We start from the raw sequence: 12,364 nt of genomic DNA, 5'->3' as shown, positions 1-12,364 counted from the left end.
AGGCCTTTGTTGGATCAGTTGCAGTGAATGTGTATTTTTGTATCGACAGATCTCTTTATGTCGAACTCGTTTCTGTACCAGCCTCTTTTGTTTTTAGGTGGTTCGTTGTCAATGCATTAAGCATTACTTTTTTATCTATTCACTGGACTAATTCGATAAGGCTGCTGAAAAATCTGCAGCTGCCGAGTTTCGAACCCGAGACCTCACAGTCATAGAGACACTACTCTACCAACTGATCCACTGAGGCTCAAATTGTCGTAACATACTCTGCTCCAAAATCAGCAATATATCGTAGGTTAATAGAGAAATATTCAAGATCCGCTGAAAAAGCCATGATATGGTAGAGAATGAAAAAGGAAATTAACATTTCAATTTCACATTGCTACAGAAAATTAGCCAAAATCAGTTCAAAATATTTCGTTTATAAACTTGAACATGAGAACAAAACCTGTGGTAGATTTCAGGTCCATTTTTCGAACTTTTGGCGGCAGGACTGAAAAAATTATTCTCCATTAAAAAATTGATGCAATCCATCGTACAGGGGAGTCGACCTCGGGAAAGACCTAAGGATAAGGTGGATTATATTCAAAATTGTGTCAGGAACGTCTTCAAATCAACGAAGAATACTGCCATGAAGTGGCAAAGGATTGTGAGGCGTGGGCTGCTAACCTGAATATCCTAATTAAGCCCTTGATCCCGATACAGATATGGAGTTAAAAATGATAAAATCATTTTGAATCATGAATGTTTCTATACATACGAGCGTAAGTTTTATACCAAGAGAATCATACCGTTCTAGCCCCTGATGTAACGAGAACGACGGCGTGGATCAGCTCATTAGTGATAAACAACAACACGAATATAATCTCACAAAAGGCTTTCATAGCGACGAGTTTTTGATCGATACAAAACCTACAATTCATATCGTTCATAATAAAAATTATGGTATATTTTTCAGAATCAATTGGAATCAATAATATCTCCCACTAGATCTGCCATTGGTCCATAGACCAACCTATGTGCGTCAATCTTAGACTAATTGAGGAAATGCTTAAATGATCGGAAATTGTGGTCATATTTGGTCAATTTCTGATAACACTGAATTCCCCGAAATTCTTATCTTATTGTGAAATAGACAAAAATTGTGCGACACCTCGCAAATAGTCAATTATCTCGGCATTATCCCTTATCAAAGCTTTATATTGTAATCTTTCAAATCGTGTCCAAAGTGAAAATCGGCCATAAATTAATTGAACATTAGTCAAGAAAAAATACAATTGCTTTAATGAATGTTCAAAATCATATCACACGTCAATAATTTATTTTTTTTAAACATTTCCGCATGGATTGAACCACTGGTCTGGGGATACACATTGCTGGAGGGCGTAGCTGAAACAATGTGTAGGGGTTGTGCAGTAATTCACTCTAAGCACTGTTGGGGTGAGGCAGGTGTAATATTGTCCTGGATCTAGAGATGGAAGGCGGGCACGACTTTCGTAGAGTTCCATGGTACAAACGGGTCTTTGACAACTCTGACTTCCTTCAATCATTCTGTTTTCGTCAGCTCCAGGGCAAAGCTGAAACTGAGATTTTGTTGTAGTTTCTGTTGACGGTAAGGTTACTTCACTTGTTGGAGGAGGGGTTGATGGCTGAGTTGTTGTTTCAGGGTCATCAGTTGGGCCTTCAACAGTTTCTTCTGTGGTTGATTCAGTAGTTGTTGTTGTTGTGTCCTCAGTTGTCGTTTCAACTTCAGTTGTTGTTGTCGAACTCTCAGTTGTAGTTTCAATTTCAGTTGTTGTTGTCGAACTCTCAGTTGTAGTTTCAACTTCAGTTGTTGATGTCGAGCTCTCAGTTGTAGTTTCAACTTCCGTTGTGGTTGAGGCCTCAGTTGTTGTTGTCGTGCTCTCAGTTGTAGTTTCCACTTCCGTCGTGGTTGTTGCCTCAGTTGTTGTTGTTGTAACTTCACCTGTAGTAGTTTCAGGAGTTTCTGTTGGCGGATCATCTGTCGTTGTAATTTCTTCAGTGGTTGTTGTACTATCTGATGGATTACCAGCCGTTGTAGTCTCAGGAGACTCAGTTGGAGGACTCGGAGTTGTCGTGGTATCAGTTGATGTTTCTTCAGATGGTGTTGTATCAGTTTCAGGTTCAGTTGGTGGAGTTAATTCTATTGTCGTGTCTGTAGGAAAGTTCGTTGTAGCGGTGGGCTCAGGATCAAGCGGACATTGTGGTTCAAATACAATAGGTTCACAAGCATCTTCTTCATCATAGGCACTAGTTGGAGGCTCTCTAAATGGTGTTTCTTCCCACATTAGTGCTGGAACACAAGTTTGCCACCACTCATGGAACAATGTTTGTCTCGGACACTGTCTTGGAGATGCTTGACGCCAGTTGGTACACTCCCAGAAAGATTCCAAATCTGTTGCATGTCGCCAGAGTCTTGAAAATTCATACCGAGTTCGACAGCCTGGCCTGCCGTCAGTTTCTGTTGATGTTGATGTAGCAATGCATAGAGTTATAACCAAAATCACTTGCACAATTTTTAAACTTAGCTTTTGGAACATTATTTTTTCGTGTTACAGAGGCAATAGACTTGAAAAGACTAATCAGCAATGGACACGCTCAACCAAATATATCGTCGATTGGCAGATTATCGCACTCTTTTCGTTTAATTGTTGTATCAATTGAGTGATGTGCGTTGGGTTTTCTTTTCGTTATCTTTACAATGAGTTGATAGAAATGGCTAATAGATTATGGGTGGTAATCATATAAAAAAGAAAGAGAATTTTATGTATCATTATTTAAGGTATAATACATTTTTTTGAACAATGAATAGTATCATTTAGCAAGAAATTTTATAATTATGTAATTTTAATATACAAGGAAGAAGTTATGCAAGACAACAATTATTACACATCCTCAATACTGCAATTACGTGCAAGATCATATCTTTAGATCATGACAATCAAAAACTTGTCAAGGGTGTAGCTACTGTGTGATAAGGATAATCACATGACCATAGTTGACAAGTAATTAACATCATTTTTAAAAAAAAAACAAGTCATTTTATTAAAAAATAATATTATAAAGGCATATAAATTAAAAAGCACTAAAATTGTAAAACAGGTCGATTAATATCACACTTCGTGACTTTCATTTTATAACTTTATTGCTTAAATTTGTTCTTTTCTCAAAAAATTGTAAATTGTTTATAGCCAATTACAATAAAACAATTTGTCCATCAATTTAGCGGTGAAAGTCTGATTCATGCGGGTAGAACACCATCACATGGATTTATCCATTGGTATGCATGCACACAAACTTTGTATTGATTGCTAAAGCAGGTTCCTCCAGGACATTCCTTTTTGACAGCTATTCCTGGAGCAGCGCATTGGTAGAAAGCCTTAGGATTTCTGCTGGGAAGATGAACATTAGCCCTCCACTCTTCTTCAGTACAAAGTGGTTGCGCACAGGTCGAATCTCCAGGAAGTGTAGTACTAGGATCAGCACCAGGACATATCTCAATAATCTTAGGTGGCTCTGGAGTAGGTTGAGATGCTGTAGAAGCCTCAGTTGTAGTTTCAGTTGAAACTTCAGTCGTCGTCTCACTTGGACTTGTTGGAGTCTCGGTTGGTACCTTAGTGGTAGTCTCACTTGGATTTGTTGGAGTCTCAGTCGATAACTCAGTTGTCGTCTCACTCGGATTCGTGGGAGTCTCGGTAGGTACATCGGTAGTTGTTTCACTTGGATTTGTGGGAGTCTCAGTTTGTACCTCAGTTGTGGTCTCACTTGGATTTGTGGGAGTCTCAGTAGGTACCTCAGTTGTGGTCTCATTTGGACTTGTGGGAGTCTCGGTAGGTACCTCAGTTGTAGTCTCACTTGGGTTTGTGGGAGTTTCCGTTGGTACCTCAGTTGTGGTCTCACTTGGATTTGTGGGAGTCTCGGTTGATCCCTCAGTGGTAGTCTCACTTGGGTTTGTTGGATTCTCAGTTGGCACTTCAGTTGTGGTCTCACTTGGATTCGTGGGAGTTTCAGTTGGTACCTCTGTTGTCGTTTCACTTGGATTTGTGGGAGTCTCGGTTGGTACCTCAGTTGTCGTCTCACTTGGATTTGTGGGAGTTTCAGTTGGTACCTCAGTTGTCGTCTCACCTGGTTCTGTGGGAGTCTCGGTTGGTACTTCAGTTGTGGTCTCACTTGGGTTTGTGGGAGTCTCAGTTGGTACATCGGTTGTCGTTTCACTTGGAATTGTGGGAGTCTCGGTTTGTACTTCGGTTGTGGTCTCACTTGGATTTGTAGGAGTCTCAGTTGGTACCTCGGTTGTCGTTTCACTTGGATTTGTGGAAGTCTCAGTTGGTACATCGGTTGTGGTCTCACTTGGATTTGTGGGAGTTTCAGTTGGTACCTCAGTTGTCGTCTCACCTGGTTCTGTGGGAGTCTCGGTTGGTACTTCAGTTGTGGTCTCACTTGGGTTTGTGGGAGTCTCGGTTGATCCCTCAGTGGTAGACTCACTTGGGTTTGTTGGATTCTCAGTTGGCACTTCAGTTGTCGTCTCACTTGGATTCGTCGGAGTTTCAGTTGGTACCTCGGTAGTTGTTTCACTTGGATATGTAGGAGTCTCAGTTGGTACCTCGGTTGTCGTTTCACTTGGATTTGTGGAAGTCTCAGTTGGTACATCGGTTGTGATCTCACTTGGATTTGTGGGAGTTTCAGTTGGTACCTCAGTTGTCGTCTCACCTGGTTCTGTGGGAGTCTCGGTTGGTACTTCAGTTGTGGTCTCACTTGGGTTTGTGGGAGTCTCGGTTGATCCCTCAGTGGTAGACTCACTTGGGTTTGTTGGATTCTCAGTTGGCACTTCAGTTGTCGTCTCACTTGGATTTGTGGGAGTTTCAGTTGGTACCTCGGTAGTTGTTTCACTTGGATATGTAGGAGTCTCAGTTGGTACCTCGGTTGTCGTTTCACTTGGATTTGTGGAAGTCTCAGTTGGTACATCGGTTGTGGTCTCACTTGGATTTGTTGGAGTCTCGGTTGGTACCTCAGTTGTCGTCTCACTTGGATTTGTGGGAGTTTCAGTTGGTACCTCGGTAGTTGTTTCACTTGGATTTGTAGGAGTCTCAGTTGGTACCTCCGTTGTCGTTTCACTTGGATTTGTTGGAGTCTCGGTTGGTACATCGGTAGTGGTCTCACTTGGATTTGTGGGAGTCTCAGTTGGTACCTCGGTTGTGGTTTCACTTGGATTTGTTGGAGTCTCGGTTGGTACATCGGTAGTGGTCTCACTTGGATTTGTGGGAGTCTCAGTTGGTACCTCGGTGGTTGTTTCACTTGGATTTGTAGGAGTCTCAGTTGGTACCTCGGTTGTGGTCTCACTTGGATTTGTGGGAGTCTCAGTTGGTACCTCGGTAGTTGTTTCACTTGGATTTGTAGGAGTCTCAGTTGGTACCTCCGTTGTCGTTTCACTTGGATTTGTGGGAGTCTCGGTTGGTACATCGGTTGTGGTCTCACTTGGATTTGTAGGAGTCTCAGTTGATACCTCCGTTGTCGTCTCACTTGGATTTGTGGGAGTCTCAGTTGGTACCTCGGTTGTCGTTTCACTTGGATTTGTTGGAGTCTCGGTTGGTACCTCAGTTGTGGTTTCACTTGGATTTGTGGGAGTCTCAATTGGTACCTCGGAAGTTGTTTCACTTGGATCTGTAGAAGTCTCAGTTGGTACCTCCGTTGTCGTTTCACTTGGAATTGTGGGAGTCTCGGTTGGTACCTCGGTTGTGGTCTCACTTGGATTTGTAGGAGTCTCAGTTGGTACCTCGGTTGTCGTTTCACTTGGATTTGTGGAAGTCTCAGTTGGTACATCGGTTGTGGTCTCACTTGGATTTGTGGGAGTTTCAGTTGGTACCTCAGTTGTCGTCTCACCTGGGTCTGTGGGAGTCTCGGTTGGTACTTCAGTTGTGGTCTCACTTGGGTTTGTGGGAGTCTCGGTTGATCCCTCAGTGGTAGACTCACTTGGGTTTGTTGGAGTCTCAGTTGGTACCTCCGTTGTCGTTTCACTTGGATTTGTGGGAGTCTCAGTTGGTGCCTCGGTTGTCGTTTCACTTGGATTTGTCGGAGTCTCGGTTGGTACCTCGGTAGTTGTTTCACTTGGATTTGTAGGAGTCTCAGTTGATACCTCTGTTGTCGTTTCACTTGGATTTGTGGGAGTCTCGGTTGGTACATCGGTTGTGGTCTCACTTGGATTTGTTGGAGTTTCAGTTGGTACCTCGGTTGTAGTTTCACTTGGATTTGTTGGAGTCTCGGTTGGCATCTCTGTAGTTGTTTCACTTGGATTTGTGGGAGTCTCGGTTGATCCCTCAGTTGTGGTCTCACTTGGATTTGTGGAAGTCTCTGTTGATCCTTCAGTGGTAGTCTCACTTGGGTTTGTTGGATTCTCAGTTGGCACTTCAGTTGTGGTCTCACTGGGATTCGTGGGAGTTTCAGTTGGTACCTCAGTTGTCGTCTCACTGGGGTTTGTGGGAGTCTCAGTTTGTACCTCAGTTGTGGTTTCACTTGGATTTGTGGGAGTCTCGGTTGATCCATCAGTTGTCGTCTCACTTGGGTTTGTGGAAGTCTCGGTTGGTACTTCAGTTGTGGTCTCACTGGGGTTCGTGGGAGTCTCGGTTGGTACCTCGGTTGTCGTCTCACTTGGATTTGTTGGAGTCTCAGTTGGTACCTCAGTTGTGGTTTCACTTGGATTTGTGGGAGTCTCGGTTGATCCATCAGTTGTCGTCTCACTGGGGTTTGTGGGAGTCTCGGTTGGTACCTCAGTTGTGGTCTCACTTGGGTTTGTGGGAGTCTCATTTGATCCCTCAGTTGTGGTCTCACTTGGGTTTGTGGGAGTCTCGGTTGATCCCTCAGTTGTTGTCTCACTGGGGTTCGTAGGAGTCTCGGTTGGTACCTCAGTTGTCGTCTCACTTGGATTTGTGGGAGTCTCAGTTGGTACCTCGGTAGTTGTTTCACTTGGATTTGTGGGAGTCTCGGTTGATCCCTCAGTTGTCGTCTCACTTGGATTTGTGGGAGTCTCTGTTGCTCCTTCAGTGGTAGTCTCACTTGGGTTTGTGGGAGTCTCGGTTGATCCCTCAATTGTGGTCTCACTTGGATTTGTGGGAGTCTCTGTTGATCCTTCAGTGGTAGCCTCACTTGGGTTTGTTGGATTCTCAGTTGGCACTTCAGTTGTGGTCTCACTGGGATTCGTGGGAGTTTCAGTTGGTACCTCTGTTGTCGTTTCAATTGGATTTGTTGTAGTCTCGGTTGGTACCTCAGTTGTCGTCTCACTTGGATTTGTGGGAGTCTCGGTTGGTACATCGGTTGTGGTCTCACTTGGATTTGTTGGAGTCTCGGTTGGTACCTCAGTCGTCGTTTCACTGGGGTTTGTGGGAGTCTCAGTTGGTACCTCAGTTGTCGTCTCACTGGGGTTTGTGGGAGTCTCAGTTTGTACCTCAGTTGTGGTTTCACTTGGATTTGTTGGAGTCTCAGTTGGTACCTCGGTAGTTGTTTCACTGGGGTTTGTGGGAGTCTCGGTTGGTACCTCAGTTGTGGTCTCACTGGGGTTTGTGGGAGTCTCGGTTGGTACCTCAGTTGTGGTCTCACTTGGATTTGTGGGAGTGTCGGTTGATCCCTCAGTTGTTGTCTCACTGGGGTTCGTGGGAGTCTCGGTTGGTACCTCTGTTGTGGTCTCACTTGGGTTTGTGGGAGTGTCGGTTGATCCCTCAGTTGTCGTTTCACTAGGGTTTGTGGGAGTCTCGGTTGGTACCTCAGATGTTGTCTCACTGGGGTTCGTGGGAGTCTCGGTAGGCATTTCGGTTTCTTCGGTTTCGGTTGTCTCACTTGGATCTGTTGATATTTCAGTTGTTGTATCACTTGGTGTTTCAGTTGACATTTCAGTGGTGGTTTCAGTTGGATTTGAGGGGGTGTCTGTTGGAGTCTCCGTAGGATCTACCGTACTTTCCCTTGAAAGTTCAGTCGTACTATCACTTGGATTTGTGGGTATCTCAGTAGTTGTTTCTGTAGGATTTTCACTTGGGTTCGTGGGTAAATTAGTTGAGGCGTCTGTTGTGGTGTCAGGGGTAGTTTCTGTTGTAGAAGGTCCACCTTCATTTGGGTTACATTGTGGTGGAAAAACTATTTCTTGACACTGATCGTTTTCACTACTATATGCACTAGTTGGTGGATCATAAAATGGAGTATCTATATAATACTTTGGCTGAACACAAGTTTGCCAAGACTCTTGAAAGTACGTTCCTACTGCACATGGTATTTCCTTAGAATTTCCCCAAGTTGTACAATTAAAATACACTGATTTATTTATTCGATTTCTCCAAAATCGTCTAAATTCGTAACGCGTCATACAACCAGGACGCCCATCTCCTGGATCGTTTTGACATAGAACGTATCCCACAAATACCGATAAGCATAGAACTAATAACGCAGTTTCTTTCATCTTTATGATTGTATCTCTTATGTTCTCTCACGACACTAACTTATGGCTAATCCGTGAAGAGGGCTTTTATACTTTTCTTCCTGAACATCTTATCAGCGTTTTGGGATATAATACCATGACATCAAATCGTAAAAAATGTTCTTATCGACACACAATTCTCAATTGTTCTCCCCCACTCTTGCACCGCATTTCACTTGAAATTGTTCGGTGTATCAAATTGTCTTTGAGAAGAGCCAGTGGATGATTGTGCAAACAATTTGTATGGAAGAATTCTTCGCAGATATATAGAAAGAAATAAAGTGATAGGAGACAGTGATACAGGAAGTAAAGAATGACTACATCCCTTAATTATTGTGGAAATAAAAAATTGACTTCCACGAAAAACAACTTTATTTTTTACAAAATATTTTCTTTTTTTTAAAGAATCGTTTCTTTTATGAGCATAATAATAAGCACATGATCATATATTTAAATATAAAAAAAAAAATAATATGAAGATAAGATCAAGTCTAGTTCTCACTGGATCCTTGAATATTAACCTTTCCAAGAATTATCTGATATTGAAAGTTTAACGCCACAAATTTGGTCACCCCTACAACAGGAAACTTGAGCATAAATGACTTTTATATTTGTGCAATTAATTAATTTAAGTGGTGAGATACCGGCTATGACATAGTGACATCATAACAATGGGAACAATAATAAAAGATTCATTGACGGAATGTCATCAGTGTGATTGTCTGTCTTTGAACTCTTAAATGAATCCCACACCAAGTTGTTTTACATTTCAAATACGCCAAATTTTTGCGATAAGATAGCTTGGAGTTACCGCAATAAACTGTTTATTTTACTATCAGTTCTATCATTTGCGATTATTTTCACATGTTTTTCATTCTCTATTATTATAAAATTCTTAGGACTATAAATACAAATTACTTATTTACAAAATTATTAATGAATGCACGAGTTTCGCCAACTTCTAGCTGGAACACATGATTGCATATCATAATCAAAGCATTCTCCAATACTACATTCTGCAATTTGAACATTTCCATTTCCAGGCCCACAGAAAAAGTAGGAAGTTGGATCGCGCCTCGGGTAGAGTCTATTCTGATGATGAGGTGGCCTACATTCTGGTTGAGTATCACAGTTCATTGGTCCAGGGGCGTATTGTTCAGGTTCGGCTCCTGGACAAACTCCTAAGTTTCCAGGTGGAGTTGGTGATGTGGGTTGTGTTGTTCCTGGGGGACAAGTGGGACAGGTAGGTGGACAAGTTGGACATTCCCCAGGGGTAGTGGTTGTAGTTGTTTCTTCAGTTGTTGTAGTGGATTCTGTTGTTGTAATTTCAGGAGTAGTTGTTGTGGTTGTAGTGGTTGTTTCAGGCGTGGTTGTTGTTGCCTCAGGAGTGGTAGTTGTAGTTGTTTCAGGAGTCGTAGTAGTAGTAGTAGGTTCAGGAGTCGTGGTTGTAGTCGTAGTTTCTGGAGTTGTAGTAGTAGTTGTTGTTGTCTCAGGAGTGGTAGTTGTAGTTGTTGTAGTTTCAGGAGTTGTTGTAGTCGTAGTCTCTGGAGTTGTAGTAGTAGTTGTAGTTTCAGTAGTTGTAGTAGTTGTTGTTGTAGTTTCAGGAGTTGTTGTAGTTGTTGTTGTTGTAGTTTCAGGAGTTGTAGTAGTAGTTGTTGTAGTCGTTTCGGGAGTGGTTGTTGTAGTCGTGGTTTCTGGGGTAGTCGTAGTAGTAGTAGTAGTAGTTTCAGGGGTGGTTGTTGTTGTAGTTGTAGGGGGCGCAGTTGTCGTAGTTATATGGGGAGGTGTAGGACTATGTGTGGTAGTATCAGGTGTGGTGTTATCCGGTGTCGTACCTATTGAAACAAACATATTTTCTTACTGATCTGCTACTTAAAGTTTATGTACTATACACAACATCTTACTTGTTCCAGTTGTCCAGTCCGGAGTTGTTCCCGTAGGATTTGAAGGTGTTGTTCCTAATAAATAACACATTTCAGAAATTCAAATAAACAAAGAGCAATTTAAGGCCTACCCGTTGGAAATCCCGGTGTTGTAGTTTCAATCGGAGGATAGGATGGTGTTGTTGGAGGAGGACAAGTTCCGGTATCCAATGGTTCACATTGATCTTCATTATTCTGACCAGCACGTGTAGGAGGTTCACTATAAGGAGTCCATTCCCACATTCCTGAAGGCAAGCATGTCTGCCACGAGTCTTGGAACAGAGTTCCAGGTGGACATGATTGCTGTTCAGCAGAAGTATTCCAAAGTCTACACTCCCAATATAAACTATTATCGTAGTTGTTTCTCCATCTTCGTGTAAATTCATATCGTATTTGACAACCAGGTTGGCCGTCGTGTTGAGGAATCATTTCCACATTTCTCAGATGACATTGCGATGCAGCAGATGCAAATATCACAGAAAATATTAAACCAAATTTCACGACACTTTGAGACACCATTTTGAACACAAACACTTTATGATCGTGACTTGGTAGGTACAATGGTCTTTTATACTCGCAAAAATATTCGTGATAAGGAGCCATATCAGTTAAATTTTGATTGAGAAAATCTCTAGAATTATTGTTTTTAAATGAATGACCATTTACTACATTCACAAAGAATGACATATAGGCTTAAATTTAACACATTCGCTGTACATAGGTAGATACACAGTTTGATAACAAGAGAAATGGTTATTTGGAAATGCAATAAAATCTCGTAATTCATCAGTATTATTCACTAAGCTTCATTTCCTATGATTTTTTTGGAAAAATAAGTTGAAAAGTTATCAAAGCTTACATTCGAATTCAATTTGAAAAGAATCCCTGACATAGAACAACTTCTTTTATGATGTTTGAACTTCATTCTCTTTTACTCACTCCTTATCAGTTCATAGTGACACTATTCAGTAATTTTATTGCACTAATCTAGCGATAAGGAGTTTACTTTTTTTTAATCTGATTTATTACCTTTGCAGGGTATAAATAGAATCTTGTTTTAGATTTTTAATAAAAGTCAATAAAAAATTAGAAAATATTCTTTGTTCTTATTATTATTATTATCAGAAATTATTAGGTCTCCTGGAAGCTTACGAAAAAAAAATCAATTTTGTCTGACTTTGTAACTGGCTTAAATAGCCGAAATCTGGAGAATTCAAAGGTAGATCCAAGAATATATGTATTCAGTGCACAGGAATATTAGTAATTTGGGGGCAAATGATTTATTATCTAAATCTTCAGTAAGAAAAAATAGAAAAAAATCGAATTCTAAGAACAGACTAAGGAAATCTTTAGAAATTCCTTGAGATATTGTACTATAGATAAAAATTAAAGCGAAAACAATCTCATACATCAAGATGATCACATAAAATTCCCAGAAATGAATATGCTTTTTCAAAAAGATGCGAATCACTCTGGAACTTTCTCACATATGTAAATACTAGAAATTAGCCGTTGAAAAGTTAGAAGAAGGTAATCTGCAATTATCGTATGACTCAGGTTGTTTTTCTTTTTATTTCAACGGAAAGAACTTTGCTCGTCAAGTGCAAAAATGATAAGAAAGGAATTTGAAAAAAAAATCTGTCTCTGTAATGAAATCTTGTGCGAATATTCTCTTATTAGAATTTGCAATGTTAATTGCAAAGCATTGAAAAAAGTGTGAAATAACTGGATTAATTTATTGAGTTGTAAGAAGAAAAGGTGTTTATGTTTATCTCAATGATATCCGCTCGAGATTAATTGATTTGTCTGGATTCTGTCGAATGGAAAATTTATTCAATCCACCTGTCCTGGACTTTGTTTTCATACAGAGTTGCATTAAAATATTGTTTATATTAATTTTTTAATCCAATATTATGTCAATTTTGTGGTAATTCCCAGCCATTGCGCATTTTTTTACGACTAA

At 40.8% G+C, this 12,364-nt stretch overlaps 1 protein-coding gene across 1 annotated transcript; it reads right to left on the bottom strand.

Moving 5' to 3' along the window:
- Positions 1-1,281: 1,281 nt before the first annotated feature.
- On the bottom strand, positions 1,282-11,307 carry LOC129804234 (mucin-2-like). The gene is made up of 5 exons (XM_055851401.1): positions 10,494-11,307; positions 10,384-10,437; positions 9,416-10,314; positions 3,269-8,488; positions 1,282-2,564 (listed from the first exon to the last, which is right to left on the bottom strand). Exons 1-5 carry the CDS (start codon positions 11,086-11,088, stop codon positions 1,329-1,331), a joined length of 8,004 nt encoding a protein of 2,667 aa, XP_055707376.1. The 5' UTR covers positions 11,089-11,307; the 3' UTR covers positions 1,282-1,328.
- Between the last annotated feature and the right edge of the window lie 1,057 nt (positions 11,308-12,364).

This window comes from Phlebotomus papatasi, chromosome 1 (genome assembly GCF_024763615.1).
Source record: "Phlebotomus papatasi isolate M1 chromosome 1, Ppap_2.1, whole genome shotgun sequence".
NCBI classification, from domain to species: domain Eukaryota; kingdom Metazoa; phylum Arthropoda; class Insecta; order Diptera; family Psychodidae; genus Phlebotomus; species Phlebotomus papatasi.
The sequence above is the reverse complement of the archived record's forward strand: the minus strand, read 5'-3'. Positions and strand labels throughout refer to the sequence as shown.

Coding starts and splice junctions, on each gene's coding strand:
- LOC129804234 (XM_055851401.1), bottom strand. CDS start 11,088: ATGTCATTCTTTGTGAATGTAGTAAATGGTCATTCATTTAAAAACAAT. Junction 10,315..10,383: donor GGACTGGACAACTGGAACAA/GTAAGATGTTGT, acceptor TTGTTTCAATAG/GTACGACACCGGATAACACC. Junction 8,489..9,415: donor GGCGAAACTCGTGCATTCAT/TAATAATTTTGT, acceptor TTAGTGTCGTGA/GAGAACATAAGAGATACAAT.